This window comes from Emydura macquarii, unplaced genomic scaffold (assembly GCF_026122565.2).
Source record: "Emydura macquarii macquarii isolate MOO-44397 ecotype Brisbane River unplaced genomic scaffold, CSIRO-AGI_Emac_v2 contig_915, whole genome shotgun sequence".
NCBI classification, from domain to species: domain Eukaryota; kingdom Metazoa; phylum Chordata; order Testudines; family Chelidae; genus Emydura; species Emydura macquarii.
In genome coordinates, this window is record NW_027131052.1 from 387425 (window position 1) to 401429 (window position 14005).

The 14005-nt window shown below is 60.7% G+C and overlaps 1 protein-coding gene across 4 annotated transcripts in view; it reads right to left on the reverse strand.

Annotated features, from left to right (window-relative positions):
- Window positions 1-7669: 7669 nt before the first annotated feature.
- The window catches only part of TLN1 (talin 1), a 122952-nt gene continuing 116616 nt past the window's right edge, over window positions 7670-14005 (reverse strand). For all 4 annotated transcript variants that reach the window (XM_067543528.1, XM_067543530.1, XM_067543527.1 and 1 more), the window contains 6 exons: window positions 13614-13738; window positions 13049-13174; window positions 12028-12090; window positions 11552-11734; window positions 9906-10034; window positions 7670-8980 (listed from right to left, as the gene is read on the reverse strand). In XM_067543528.1, coding sequence (XP_067399629.1) covers window positions 8849-8980; window positions 9906-10034; window positions 11552-11734; window positions 12028-12090; window positions 13049-13174; window positions 13614-13738 — 758 coding nt within the window. In that variant the 3' untranslated portion in view covers window positions 7670-8848. The remainder of the gene's footprint in view (window positions 8981-9905; window positions 10035-11551; window positions 11735-12027; window positions 12091-13048; window positions 13175-13613; window positions 13739-14005) is intronic.

Consider the following 14005-nt stretch of genomic DNA (forward strand, 5'->3'; position numbering starts at 1 on the left):
TTTTAAAAGAGCTGGCTGAGGTGCTCACTGAACCATTAATGTTGACTTGTCAATAACTCTTAGAACAGTGAGAAAGTTCCACAAGACTGGAAGAAAACTAGTATTGTGCCAATATCTGAAAAGGATAAATGGGCTGACCAAGGTAATTATAAGCCTGTCAACTGGATATTGATCCTGGGCAAAATAATAGAATGGCTGACACAGGATTGGACTAACAAAGAACGAAAGGCAAGTAATGTACTTAGTGCCAGTCAATAGGGGATTATGGAAAATACATCCTGTTAAACTAACGTGATTTTTTAACGAGAATACATGTTTGGTTGATAAAGGTGGCAGGTCTCAAAATGTAACAGTAAACAAAGAACCAGGCGTTTCTAGTGGGGTCCCACAGGGATTGGTTCTTGGCCTTATGCTATTTAATATTTGTACCTAGTACAAAACAAAATCCTCACTGATAAAGTCTGCAGATAACACAGAGCTGGGGGGGAGTGGTAAAGAAGAAAGCCAGGTCACTGATACAAAGTGACTGTGGTCCCTTGGTAAGCTGGGAACAAGCAACCAGTGTGTTTTAATACAGCTAATTGTATATATCCAGGACCAAAGAATGTAGCCCTTACATACAGTGACAGGTACAGTGACGACTCATTGACAGATGATGTGGAAAAAGCTGAGGTACGCAATGCTTTATTTGCCTCTTATCTTCACAGACAAGCTCAGCTCCCAGATGACTGCACTGGGCAGCACAGAATGGGGAGAAGGTGAGCAGCCCTCAGTGCTGAAGGAACAGGTTCAGGACTATTTAGAAAAGCATGTCCATGGGGCCGGATGCAATGCACCCGAGGGTGCTGAAGGAATTGCTGATGTGATGGCAGAGACATTGGCTATTATCTCTGAAAACTCCTGGTGATCACAGGAGGTCCCGGACAATTGGAAAAAGGCAAATCCCAGTGCCCACCTTCAAAAATGGAAAGAAAGAGGATCCGGGGAACTACAGACTGGTCAGCCTCACCTCAGTCCCTGGAAAAATCATGGAACAGGTCCTCAAGGAACCCATTTTAAGGCACTTGGAAGAGAGGAAGGTGATCAGGAACAGTCAGCATGGATTCACCAAGGGAACGTCATGCCTGACCAACCTGATTGCTTTATATGAAGAGGTGACTGGCTCTGTGGATGTAGGGAAGGCGGTGGATGTGATATACCTTGACTTTAGCAAAGCTTTTGATACGGTCTCTCACAGTATTCTTATCAGCAAGTTAAAGAAGTATGGGTTGGATGAATGGACTATAAAATGGATAGAGAACTGGCTAGAGCATAGGGCTCAACGAGTAGTGATCAATGGCTCCATGTCTAGCAGGCAGCCGGTCAAAAGTGGAGTGCCCCGGGGATTGGTGCTGGGTCCAGTTTTGTTAAACATCTTCATTAATGATCTGGAGGATGGGGTGGATTGCACCCTCAGCAAGTTTGCGGGTGACACTAAGTTGCGAGGAGTCGTAGATATCCTGTCACTACTCTCCAACATACAGAGTGATCTTGACAAATTGGAGAATTGGGCCAAAAGAAATCTGATGAGGTTCAACAAAGACAAGTGCAGAGTCCTGCACTTAGGATGGAAGAATCCCATGCACAGCTACAGACTGGGGACCGACGAGCTAGGCAGCAGTTCTGCAGAAAAGGACCTGGGGGTAACAGTGGATAAGAAGCTGGAGATGAGTCAGCAGGGTGCCCTGGTTGCCAAGAAGGCTAATAGCATATTGGGCTGCATTAGGAGGGGCATTGCCAGCAGATCACAGGAAGTGATCATTCCCCTCTATTCGGCATTGGTGAGGATGCATTTGGAGTATTGTGTCCAGTTTTGGGCCCCCCTCTAGAGAAAGGGTGTGGACAAATTGGACAGAGACAAGCGGAGGGCAACAAAAATGATTAGGGGGCTGGAGCACAAGACTTATGAGGAGAGGCTGAGGGAACTGGGCTTGTTTAGTCTGCGAAGAGAAGAGTGAGGGGGGATTTGATAGCAGCCTTCAACTACCTGAAAGGGGGTTCCAGGGAGGATGGGGCTAGGCTGTTTAGTGGTGGCAGATGACAGAACAAGGAGCAACGGTCTCAAGTTGCAGGGCGGGAGGTCTAGGTTGGACATTAGGAAAAAGTTTTTCCCTAGGAGGGTGGTGAAGCACTGGAATGGGTTACCTAGGGAGGTGGTGGAATCTCCATCCTTAGAGGGTTTTGAGGTGCGTGTAGCACAGGGTCTGGTCTGGCCCCGCAGTTGTGGCCCTTCTTCGGGCCCTGGCTCGGAGGAAGGCCACTGCACCGTCCTACCAGGGGAACGTTGGCTTCGGATACGAGTCTGGTGCTCCGGCCCTGAGGCAGGGTGGGCAGGCAGCAATGTCTTCGAGTCAGGAGTGCAGGGGACGACAATCACTCCCGGGGTGGCAGGGACAAGGGTGAGGGGAGGGGGACGCAGGCCCACCCGTCTGCACTGCGTCCCAGCCCAGGGCCCTGGCAGTGGCAAAGACGCTGCCACTCAGTCGGCGGGGCTCCCGCTGCAACACACCGACGGGGCTTGCCCCTGTCTCAGCCACGGCTATGGCTGCCCCTGGGCCACTTCCTCCCCATATCCCCAAGTACCTGTGTCCGCCGGGTCGCTGGTGTCGCTGGGGTACACAACCCGTGGCAGGCTCGCCAGTCCCTCTGCATCCACCGGCAGCAATGCAGGAGCTCCTCGGCGAGGGGCAGCAACTCCAGGTCAGGCCCGGCCTCGGAGGTGATCTCCCAGCCCTCAGGCTCGGGGGACTCGCTCCAGTCACTGGGGCCCAGCCCAGTCCTGGGGGCCTGTAGGCCTAGGCCAGCCTAGAGGGTCCGGGGGCCCAACCCACCCCTTAGTGGTTGGTCGCTGGGGCCGCTCCCAGGGTCCTTGCTCCAGGAGGTGCTCGCTTGGAGCAGCAGCAGCAGCAGCCCAGCCCGGCCCGGCCCGGCCCAGTTCAGGCCTTTGCTGCAGCTGGCGGGGTGGCACATCTACCTCCAGCAGCAGCTTGTTCCTCTGAGCTGCGGGGCCTGCTTCTTATACTCTCAGCCCTGGCTGAGGCTCCGCCCCGCTGTTGCCGGATTGGTCGGCCAGCAGGACCTATTGCGAGTCGGCTTTCTGATTGCCAGGCAGACTGGGCTGCCGGCCCTTTTACTCTCTGGCCCCGCGGTTGTGGCCCTTCTTCGGGCCCCGCCTCAGAGGAAGACCACCGCACCTTCCTACAGTGCAGCTTTACAAAGCTTGGCTGGGATGGTTTAGTCGGGGTTGGTCCTGCTTTGAGCAGGGTTGTACTAGACACCTCCTGAGCTCCCTTCCAACACTCATCTTCTCGGATTCTACAGGCTGGGCACTCTAGACTGGGAAGCAGTGACTCTGAAAAGGATTTGGGGGTGGTAGTGGAGAATTAGCCGAACTTGAGCTCCCCGTGTGACACCCTGGCCAAAAAGGCTGGTGTGATCCTGGGATGTCATTTGGGTTCAGTCCAGGCCCGTGAGAGGTTGTCACCAGCTGCCCTGCAACTCCGGGTGCCCTAAATGCTGGGCTGCCGGCGTGCGACCACGCAAGGTGCGACCCTGCCTTCCACTGCCCAGTTACTGTTTGCAGCGTGACATTAACACGCCCCGGGCCCAAGTTTCCCCTAAACTGGCTCCCAGTCCCCTCCTGGAACACGTACAGACGTTAGTAAGTTGCTGGGCCTTTGAAGAGGCAGCAATAGCAGGTTGTTATCTTGAGCAGTTCTCCCTCCAGAGCGGTGGTTCTGCTACGAGGTTAAGCCGCGTGTTCGGTTCAGCAGCGAGGTTCGAGGTGAGCTCAGGCAGACAGGCTAGCGGCAGAAAGGGTTTTACAGACACAAGTAAAACGACGCTTTGATAAGTGAAGACAAGCTATAGAGTCTGTGGTGAGGGAACTCCCCTGAGCAAGTTCCTCTCCAGCAACGGCTGCCTGCCTTTAGCCAGGGTCCTGGGTTTCCTCATCCCCTCAGGTGAAATCACTTAAAGGGTCACTCCCATGAAACGTCAACATGCCTCCTTCTGACACATCCCTGCCGCGGTCCTGTTCTCTGCTGGTGTGCGGCCAGGGTCTGGTGGAGAGCAGATGCTGTCTGCTCCTGCCTGACAGACGAGAGCCTGTCTTGCACCCACGAGCACAAACGAGCTGACGGAATGGAGTCACACCGTGTGCAGGTATTTACTGGCCCCGGTCCCTGGTCTGGAGAAAAGCTGGTTTTAGACCACCCAGCATGGTCTAAAACATGGGCTGGTTTGAGCACCGTTTAGTCACAGGTTCTGCCCTGCTGTATACTTTCTGTACTTACATTCAGCGAGAACCGTTACAGTCAGCGAGCTGTTCGTTTCCCAGCGCCCTCTTACCATGACACCTTTAGCTACACGTTCTAACACTAGGGAGTGGGGTACTGAGCGGCTTCGGTCGGCTGAAAGCCACTGGCACATATCAGGCAGTATGGCCTAGGCCTGATCTGCAGGGCCCAGCTGTATACACAGATGCTGGGAATGGGTGGCAGGGGATTCCCCGTTCTGCTCATTCTCTCTGGAGCACTGGCACTGGGAGCGGACCAGATACTGGGCTAGCTGGACGACTGGTCTCTTATGTTAGCAGTGTATGTGTGTGAACGAGCGCTCTACCTGGCACTGGTGAGACCAGTAACCGGACCCTGTGGCCAGTTCTGGGGCCCACACTTCAGGAAGGATGTTGATAAATTGAAACGATTCAGAGAAGAGCCATGAGAATGATCGAAGGGTGAGAAACGCTGCCCTGTAGTGAGAGGCTGCAGGAGCTCTACCTAGTTATCTATCTACCTAGTCATCCATCCATCCACCTAGTTATCCATCTATCCATCTACCCATGCACCTAGTTATCCATCTATCCATCCATCTAATCTATCTATCTAGTTATCTATCCATCCATCCACCTAGTTATCCGTCTGTCCATCCATCTAGTTATCTATCTATCCATCCACCCACCTAGTTATCTATCTATCTATCTATCTATCTACCTAGTCATCCATCCATCCACCCACCTAGTTATCTACCCACCCACCTAGTTACCTATCTATCTACCTACCTACCTAGTTATCTATCTATCCATCCATCTAATCTACCTACCTAGTTATCTACCCATCTACCTATCTAGTTAGCTTAACAAAGAGCAGGTGACGGGGTGACCTCATCACAGCCTAGCAGCACCAACCTGAGGAACCAAGATTTGTTGAGAGGACTGATCAGTCCAGCAGACACAGGTACAAGAAGTTCCAGTGGCTGGAAACTGAAGCTATCAACACATTAAGGCAAGGCTGTGGTGCTTATGCAGGATGGCGGCCTGGTGACCCTGCTCTCAGCGAGCGCATCAGCCGTAAAGGCAGCGTGGAGTGAGGCTGTTACCTCCTCCCCATTCTCTGGCTGCTCTGGGACGCTCTGTTCTCCACGCCTAGCATCTGCTCCGTTTGGAGCGTGAGTGTAACCCTGCATCAGCGCCCAGGTAACCGGGGAGAAATCTGCAGCCAGGCCTTGAGGAGAGGAGAAGCTCCTCTTGGCCTCTGCCTCCCTTTATCCTGATGCGGCATCCCGGGGGAGTCCTGGGGTGAAATCCTGGGCCCATTGAAGTCCGTGGGGGTTTTGTCATTGATTTCACTCTCGGTGGCCCCTGGCAGAGGCTCCCCCAGGCCTGTTGCAGCTCCTCGAGCAGGCTGGGCAGGATGAAAGGACAGGAAAATCTGCCTTCCCGTGACAGACTCCAGGAGCTTGATCTGTTTAGCTTAAAGAGAAAGTCGTGGCGTGACTTGACCCCAGTCCATGACAAATGTTGGATAATGGGCACGTCCGTCTCGAGCAGCCAAAGGTCTAAGGCAGCCTAGTGGCTGGAGCCTGAAACTGGACCAAGTCGGACTGGCAATAAGGTGCAGATTTGATCGTTGAGAGTGACCCACCACTGGAACAAGTTACCCAGGGTCGTGCTGACTTCTCCATCACTGGCCCTTAGAAAAACGTCACACCAACCTCCCCCTCTGCTCCCATCACTCCACACGCCAAGTCTGCAATGCCTAGACACGGGGCACGCTGCCAGCCCAGAGGGCGAATCCCCAGCTCCGCGGCCTCCCCTGGCGCCCAGCCCTAGTGACTCCGAGGGTCAGGACTCCCATTCAGGCCGGGCTGTGCCCCTCACCTCAGGCCAGGCTGCGTTAGGGCCTGCTCGTGCCAACAGCAGCAGGCGCTCCGGCTTCAGCGTGCCTCATCCAGCCCTGTTCTGCCCAGCTGGGGAGCGTGGCAGCAGCTGTAACTGCGCCTCGCTGCAGGGTGATTTCTACCATGACGTGGGAGGCCGGGAACCCGCCTGCAATGGCCCAACGTTGGCGCAAGCAGGGTGTCCCCTGGGGAGAAGCGTGTAGCGGGAGCCCATGGAGGCGACGTGCCGGCCTCTTGAGCAGGTCCGGGAATGGCCGGGTGCCGGGGTCTGGTGCGTAATCAGCGGAGGAGCTGGGATGGGGGCGGGGCACAGGGCGGTTTCGGGCCAGGCTTCAGGGAGTTGTGACAGGGGTTTGGGGTGATGCCAGAGGACCCCCATTTTCAGATGTGATTTGAGTCAAGGCCCTGCCTGGACCCAAGGGCTGGGTCCGTGCCTGGAGCAGGCTGCGGCTGTGTGAGCCCAGCATCTGCCCCTTGCTGGCTCCAGCCGCGCGTGCGTGGCTATTCATTGCTCTGCTTTGACTCGGGCACAGCCCAGGGCCCTGCCCTGCCCTGGCCGCCGGGCGCTTGGGCCTTGCTGCTCTCCCCTGGCTGAACGGCAGGGCGGGAAGGGAGATGGGAAGGCAACTGCCAATGGGCTGCTGGGGCCCAGCCGGTGCCACGCGCAGCAGCCCCTCTGGGGGAAACCGGCTTGTCAGGCTGGGGGCGGAAGGTCCCAAGCAGCAGGACCCGCCTGCAGGGAACCCCTCTGCCCCCGCAGCGATGGGAGCCCGGCTGGCCACACTGCACACAGCTGGCCGGCTGCTCAGCGAGCCTGGTGCAGAGACCCCCGCGCAGAGCCGCCCTGGCTCTGCCTTGCTCCCTTCCTGGGCTGAGAGCAGCAGGGCTGGGGCGTCCCCGGCAGCACATCTCGTGCCCAGCCTGGGCCCAGCTGCCTGCTCAGGAGCCAGATTCACGCCCTGCTCTGCTAACCACCAGCAGCTGCTTGTGCTGGGGGAACCAAGACCCGGCTGCCTCCCGCGAGGGCAGGGCCAGGCCCTGGGCTCGAGGGCCGGCCTCGGTGCTGCCAGACACCTGCTCAGCCGGGCGCCGGGATCCTGTGCAGGGACCAGCCGCCCAGCCCCTGCTGCTACGCCGCCCTCGCCATCAGCCACGGGCCGAGCACGGCCTGGCCCTGCCGCAGCAGCTGGCCGGGCGAGATGGAGCCGTTCCCGCCAGTGCAGGGACTGCTCTGGGGGCCTCTCCTCTCCCCTCCCCTCCCCCCTGCACCCCGCATCCCACGACTTGCTTCCCAGCTAGCTCCCTGCCCCGTGAGGTGCTGGGCTCGGGTTATTTTCCCCAACGGGGGTGGGGGGAGAAGCTCTACTTATCCCCTGCCAAGGCCCCTTCTCACTTCATTCTCCTACTGGCAGCCCCCCCCACAGGCATCTGTGCCCTCCCCCCCCCGTGCCTTCCACCCCTTTACGCCCCGACTCTTGACGCAGCCGCTGCCCCCCTCCTCCATTCTGTGTAGATCAGGAGCTGGGGATCCTGCCGCAGCCAGACCCCGCTTGCCCCAGGCCCCACAGCTGTCCCAAGGCGACTGTCAATGGGACAGGCTGGGGCTCCCCCCTTGAAGGAGCTGAAAGCGCTGCCCTCTCCACCCCGGTTTGAAGCAGGGGGGCCGGGGGTCTCTGCTGGCCGCATGGGGACAGCTGACTCAGCCGAGGCAGGGCACGGACGCAGACTGGCCACAGCCGCAGGGAAACCGGTTTTATTGCTGGACCCTTTGCAAGGAGGCGTCCGGTTCCCCAGCCGCTTTCCTGGCGTGGTTCAAGAGTGGAAGCTCAGTATCAAAACAAGAAAGGGGGGGAGGGGGGTAAATGAGCTTTGAGAGCTACAGACTCAATACTTCAGAAATTCAACACTAGAAAAATACTGGAAACGGTGGACTGGACGCAGGAGGCAGGCACTTGGGAATGAGGAGCAGCGGGGGGGCTGGCTGGGGGGGGCTGCTCCAGGGGCAGGCAGACACACTAGAGATTAACCCCTTGCACACTGGAGCAGAGGCACTAAGGCCCCAGCTAGAGCCGGGGCCAGGGAAGGCGCAGCCAGCGAGAAGGCATCAGAGGTGAGGGCGGGTTGGTGCAGGAGTCACCAGGGAACCGGGTTCTGTGGTTCCTCCTCCCCCATTGCACAACTGGCCCCAGGGCAGAGACAAGGGAGACCCGACGCCCAGAGAGACGCAGAACCCACAAGGCACAACGGCAAACGCCTGAAAGGGGAGGATGAGGAGGGGGAGTGGCAGCCCCGCAGGGCGTGAGGCAGCTGCAGGGGTGAGCCCCAGCCCAGGCCTGCAGAGCCAGCCTCCTCCGTGCCCCGCAGAGCCCCAGGCACGGTGGCCGTGCCCAAGCAGGGGTTAGAAGCGTGCACGTGGCGCGGAGAGCTGCTGGTGCAGCGCCCAGGGGCAGCGGGGGGCAGTGTCAGGGCAGGCCCCAGTGCCCTGGGCTGCAGGCGGAGTCTGGTTTGTCCGAGGCAAGCCCTGGCTCAGGGCAGGCCTGCAGCACACAGGAGCGGGGACAGCAGTCTCTGCGGTGAGTGGGGGGTGGGCAGGCTCTGCCCCAGGGCTCAGCTCAAGGCCACGCTCCCCTCAGTTCTGCCCCTCGTCCCGCAGCTCCGAGGGCAGGAACTTGTACTGCTGCTGCCGGATCATGGCTAGCTTCTTCCGGGCCTCCTCCAGTTCCCGCTCCTTCCGCAGCATCTCCTCCTGCGCCGCAATGATCTGCCGGGGAGAGAGCGCGTGAGCCAGCCCTGCCACAGCTGCTGGGGCGCTCACAGCCCCGGCCAGCTGGCGTCTGCCCCGCCCCGCCCCGCCCCGCCCGAGGCTAGCAGAGAGCAGACTCCCGCCCGGGGCGGCGGGCTGGGTTCTTATTCCCTCCCCAGGCCCAGATCGAGGGCCACGGGCGCTCCCAGTGTTCGTGCACCTGTGACTCCGCCGGCCCGCTTTGCCCTCATGGCCAGAGCCCCCCTGGGGACAAACAAATTCAATGTTCTGGGCAGCATGTGAGAGCTGAGACGTGGGCCCCACAGAATCGCATCCAGGCCAGGGAGCCGGGGTCTCTCTCCGTGAGGCCCACGGGGCCGGCCCTGGCTATGGAGCTCCCAGGAACAGCCAGTGCGGGCAGGGATATGAAGCCTTAGCCAGACTAGTGCACAGAGCCCTGGATGAGGCCTGCTGTGGGGCAATTACCGCCCCCCCGTGCCTGCAGGGCTCTTGCCCCTCTTCGGAAGCACCTGGCACGGCTGCCATAGGCAGGACAGGACACAGGCCAGGTGGATCCGGGCCTGATCCTGTCTGGCACTTTGGCAGGGCCTGTCCTGACATTCAAGGCCACGTCTTGCCCCAGCCCCACATTCCGCGCCGCCGTGGGCACAGGGAGTGAGTGTCTCACGGCAGCAGAGACGTTCCCGAGGGTGCTTGGCCCTGGGATTGTGAGGGAAGCACATTCACTGGCTGCGTCTGCTGGACAGGCACGGGATGTCGTCGGGTTTCAGAGGTAACGACTCTGGGAGGACGGGGCCGTTCCCTGGCTCAGGGCTGCAGATTCCGGCTGATGTGCCTGGGCCGCCCAGGCCGGGGTCACCTTCTCAGAGCGATTCTGCAGTGGAAGGGGCCCCGTGGCCAGGGCAGCGACCCTGCTCCTCACCTGCGCGATTCCCCCGACCATCTTCTCCTTCACCACCACCGTCTCGTTCTCTTGGTCCTGGAAGGCGGCTGCTTTCTGGGCTGCCTTCACCAGATTGTCCGATGCCCTCTTCACGGCGTTGCCAGCGCCCTGGGCAGGGAGAAAGGGGCAGTGGGAGGCTGCAGGCTCAGCAAGGGGGCATGGTTCTGTCACCTGCTAACGGGCAACCACCGCCCAGTCGCTGCCCGGCGGCACGGCAGCACAGGCGCCCCCTCCCCTAACGCCCTGGGCGGGGAAGCAGCAAGGCTCATGGGCTTCTTGGGAGGAACGCGGGTCAGGCTGGCAAGGGGGCAGGCTGGGGGGCGAGGGGCCTGCCGGGGCTCCAGGCATCACACGTGGGCTGGCGGCTGAGGACGGGATTCAGTGACTGTGCTGAGGTGGGGGCAGGCCGGGGGAAGGGGGGACTCCCTGCAAGGGCAGTCGGGGTGCAAGGAGAGAGTCGGGGTGCAGGGGCTGCAGCCGTGCAGGGCAGGGCTCTTGTGCCCGAGCTGCAGGAGGTGGGTCGGGCAGGCGCTGGGAGAGCCGCTGGAGATTCCTTTACATGGGCAGCAGCCCAGGAGCCACGGAAACGCTGCTCATGACCATTTCAGGCGCGCGCTCCGGGGCCGGCTGGGCCCAGCTGCCAGGGAGGGGAGGGAGCCCGGTCCCCAGAGGGGGCAGGGCAGCGCAGGACCAGGGCCCGTGGTGCCAGGGCCGCCAGGGCCGCATGCAACCCCCCATTAGCCCCTCATGCAACCCCCACGTTAACCCCTGAGTGCCAGGGCCTCGCCCCCATTAGCCCCTCACTGCTCCCTAACTCCTCAAGCCTCACCCCCATTAACCCCTCGAGTGCAGGGACCTCGCTCCCCGATTCACCCTCGAGTGCTAGGGGCTTGCTCACCGTTAACCCCTCAGATGCCAGAAGCAGAGGCCTCACGTACCCCCCAAAACAGAGTTAACCCCTCAACTGGGGGGGGAGGGGGCCTCGCCTGTCCTCCCAGCTCAGCTGTGGAGTGCCGCCACCTGAGGCGTAGCGCACAGCCCGGAGCGAACCTCCTCCAGTCCTGCGCTTGTTCGCCCCCTTCTCAGTACCCAAGAGCCCCAGCCAGCGGGGGTGACGCTGTCATCACCCCAGCACTGCTCACCTGCAGGCCGGGCCATGGAGCAGATCGGGGACGCCCAGTGCAGCGGGGAAGGGACCCAGGGTGGGTACATGGGGGCGTTAATTCCTCTTGGATGAGTCCTGGGTTAGAACTCCACGGGCCGGGGCAGGTCTGGGGCGGGTTGCGGTGGGGCGGGGCAGGGCTGGGGCAGGGCCGGGGTTGCGTTGCAGTGTGGCGGGTCGCAGTGGGGGCAGGGCAGGGCCGGGCCGGGGTCGCGGTGGGGCAGGGCTGATGTGTCGCACCCCACTCGGTCACACTGCCCTCCCAGACCGAGACAGGCTGGGGGCTCCACTCCCCGCACAGGGTGGCGAGGGCCCTACTCGAAATGCCTCTTCCTGTGCTGCGTACGCACTCCAGCTCCTGACGCGCCCCGCTGGCCCCTGGGAGCCAGGTCCCCTCAGCGCCCATGCTGGCAGTCTGTGCGTTCGGGGGGGATCCCCCGGGGCAGGGGGCTCAGGGACTCACCTGCAGCCTCTTCATGGCCTCTGAGTCCTGGTCAGCTTTCACCTTGCAGGCCACCAGGAGCTGCGCCGTGGAGGCGGCCACCTGCTTGGCGGACGAGATGAGCTTCTCCTCGCTGGCATGGCCCTGCACTGCCGCGTTCGCAGCCTCGCACAGGTTGTTGGTGGCAGCAGCCACCATGCGAGCCTGGCAGGGGGCAGGAGACGGGGTGAGTGGGGAGGGGTGTGGAGGGCGGGGCGCCTGGAGAGAAAGCACTGCCCAGGCAGGGGCTGGGGGAGGCAGCAGGCTAAGCAGCGAGCTCCATGCCCTGTGTGAGGAAGGAAAGGGAGCGAGGGCAGGATCTCATAGGAAGAGGCTCCCCCACCCCGAGAGGGAAAAGCCCCCCCCAGCCCCAGGGGGTGAGGACATCGAGCAGGGGCAGTGACCTTCCCCCACCCAGGGGCAGGGCCCCCTACAGGGAAAGGACCTTGGATACTCACGGCTGAAATGAGCCCCTGGGACCACTGGCCATCGTCCACGGCATTGGCGGGGATGGCGCCCACCTGCAGGAGAGAGGACAGGCGTGGGAGCCCTGCCGTGCCCCGCCCCGCCCCTTGGCGTGGGAGCCCAGAGTGCGGCTGCAGGGCGGTGCTGGCGAGCACACAGCCCTCCTCTGGACTTGGCCCCACGAGCCCATGGGCACCTGGACACACCCAGCACCTCACAGCACTGCCCGGCCAGCGAGGGCCACAGGCATCCCTGGGCCTTGTCCTGCTGTGCAAAGCATCCAAGGCAGGGGTGGGTACCTCCCGGCAGGCTGCCCACCCTGGACAGTGACTCGGAGTCTCTGTCCCAGGCCAGACGGGACCATTGTGATCATAAGTCTGATCTCCTGTACAGCACAGGCCCCTTCTAGGGCGTCCTTGGATTAATTCCTGCTTCCAGGCCAAGCCCAGCGCTGGAACGAGAGCAGATTCTTTACAGAAACATCCAACCTTGATTTCAAAGGACTTCAGTGACGGAGAATCCACCACGCGCCTTGGTAAGCTGGTCCAGGGGTAACTTTCGCCCCTCACTGCTGGCTTCACCTTCCAGCCACTAAATCTGGCTCCATTTTTGTCTGCTACAGCCCTCTGTTAGCAGTGATCTGTTCTTTGGGTAGGTCCTGGCACTGACCCCTCTCGCTGAGAAGCTGCTTCGATTGAGCTGAGTCTGCCACTGTGGGCAGGTTTGCTAACCCTTGATCATCCTCACAGCTCTTCTCTGAACCCACTTTGTTAACACCCTTCCGGACCTGGGCACCCGACCCCGTATCGGTCTCACCAGGGCCGTGGGTGGAGTTAACATCACCTGCCTGCTCCTACTCACTGCGGCCCTGTTTACACACTCAAGGACGGCACTAAGCCTTTGTGCCCCAGCATCACACTGTGATTGTGCTTGGAGAGGACGTTTGCGCAATACCCTGAGCAGGGCTCAGCGAGTCCCACAGCTCCCATGGCCCCCCCGGCCCTGCAGTGTTACCTTTCCTTGAGCCACCAGCTCTCTCTGGGCTGCTGAGGCTGCCTTCACCAGGGCACTGGTTGCAGCAGCGATGGATTTTGCAGCCTCCAAGATCTGCTCCTCGAAGTTCAGACTCTCGTCCGCCTGCTGCGGATGGAAACAGGTTGTGAGCCCCGGTGGGAGAGCAGGGGAGTCCGAGGCCAGGTGGGAGGAGAGCGGAGCTGAGCAGAGCGCTGGTAGGGGACAGGCAGCACTGTCGGGCAGAGAGTGAGCACCTGTGCAACATGGAGGGAGGGAAGGGAACCTGGGGGGCAACGCTGTGACCCAGAGAGGGAGCCACACGGTGATGGGCTGGGGGGCAGCAGGGGTGAGCGACACTGGAGGGGTTTTCTCGGGGGGTGTGTGTGGCCCAGCGCTCCCTGACTGAGGAGCAGCCCAGCAAAGGCCTTGGAGCCACAGACCGTGCGGGGGGAGCCCTCGGCCTGGTCAGAGCGCAGCAGCCTCCAAGAGGCCTGGTAGGACCGGCGAGGCCCCGTGACTGGACCAGCTCGGCCAGGCCGGGGCAGGTGGGGCAGCGCAGCCGTACCTTGGGCTTGGCCCGGGGCTTCAGCTGCTCCAGTTTCTTGGCTGCAGCCTCAATGGCAGCTGCTGCTCCCAGCAGCTCATTCTCAGCAATGACCGTGGGATCCTCGGGGTCGACCCACTCGGTCCCTGTGGTGGGGGAGAACCGAGACATGGGATTGAGATACCATTCCCGAGCCAAATCCCCACAGCTGGAGACAGGACCCAAAGCTCCTTGCTTCCAGCCCCCACTAGATCCCACTGTCCCCGAGTCGGGGACAGCATCACAGGAACACAAGAACAACCATATCGGGTCCATCCATCCAGCATCCTGTCTGCTGACAGTGGCCAACGCCAGGTGCTTCAGAGGAAATGAACAGATCAGGGCAATTGTCAAATGATCCATTCCCTGTTGTC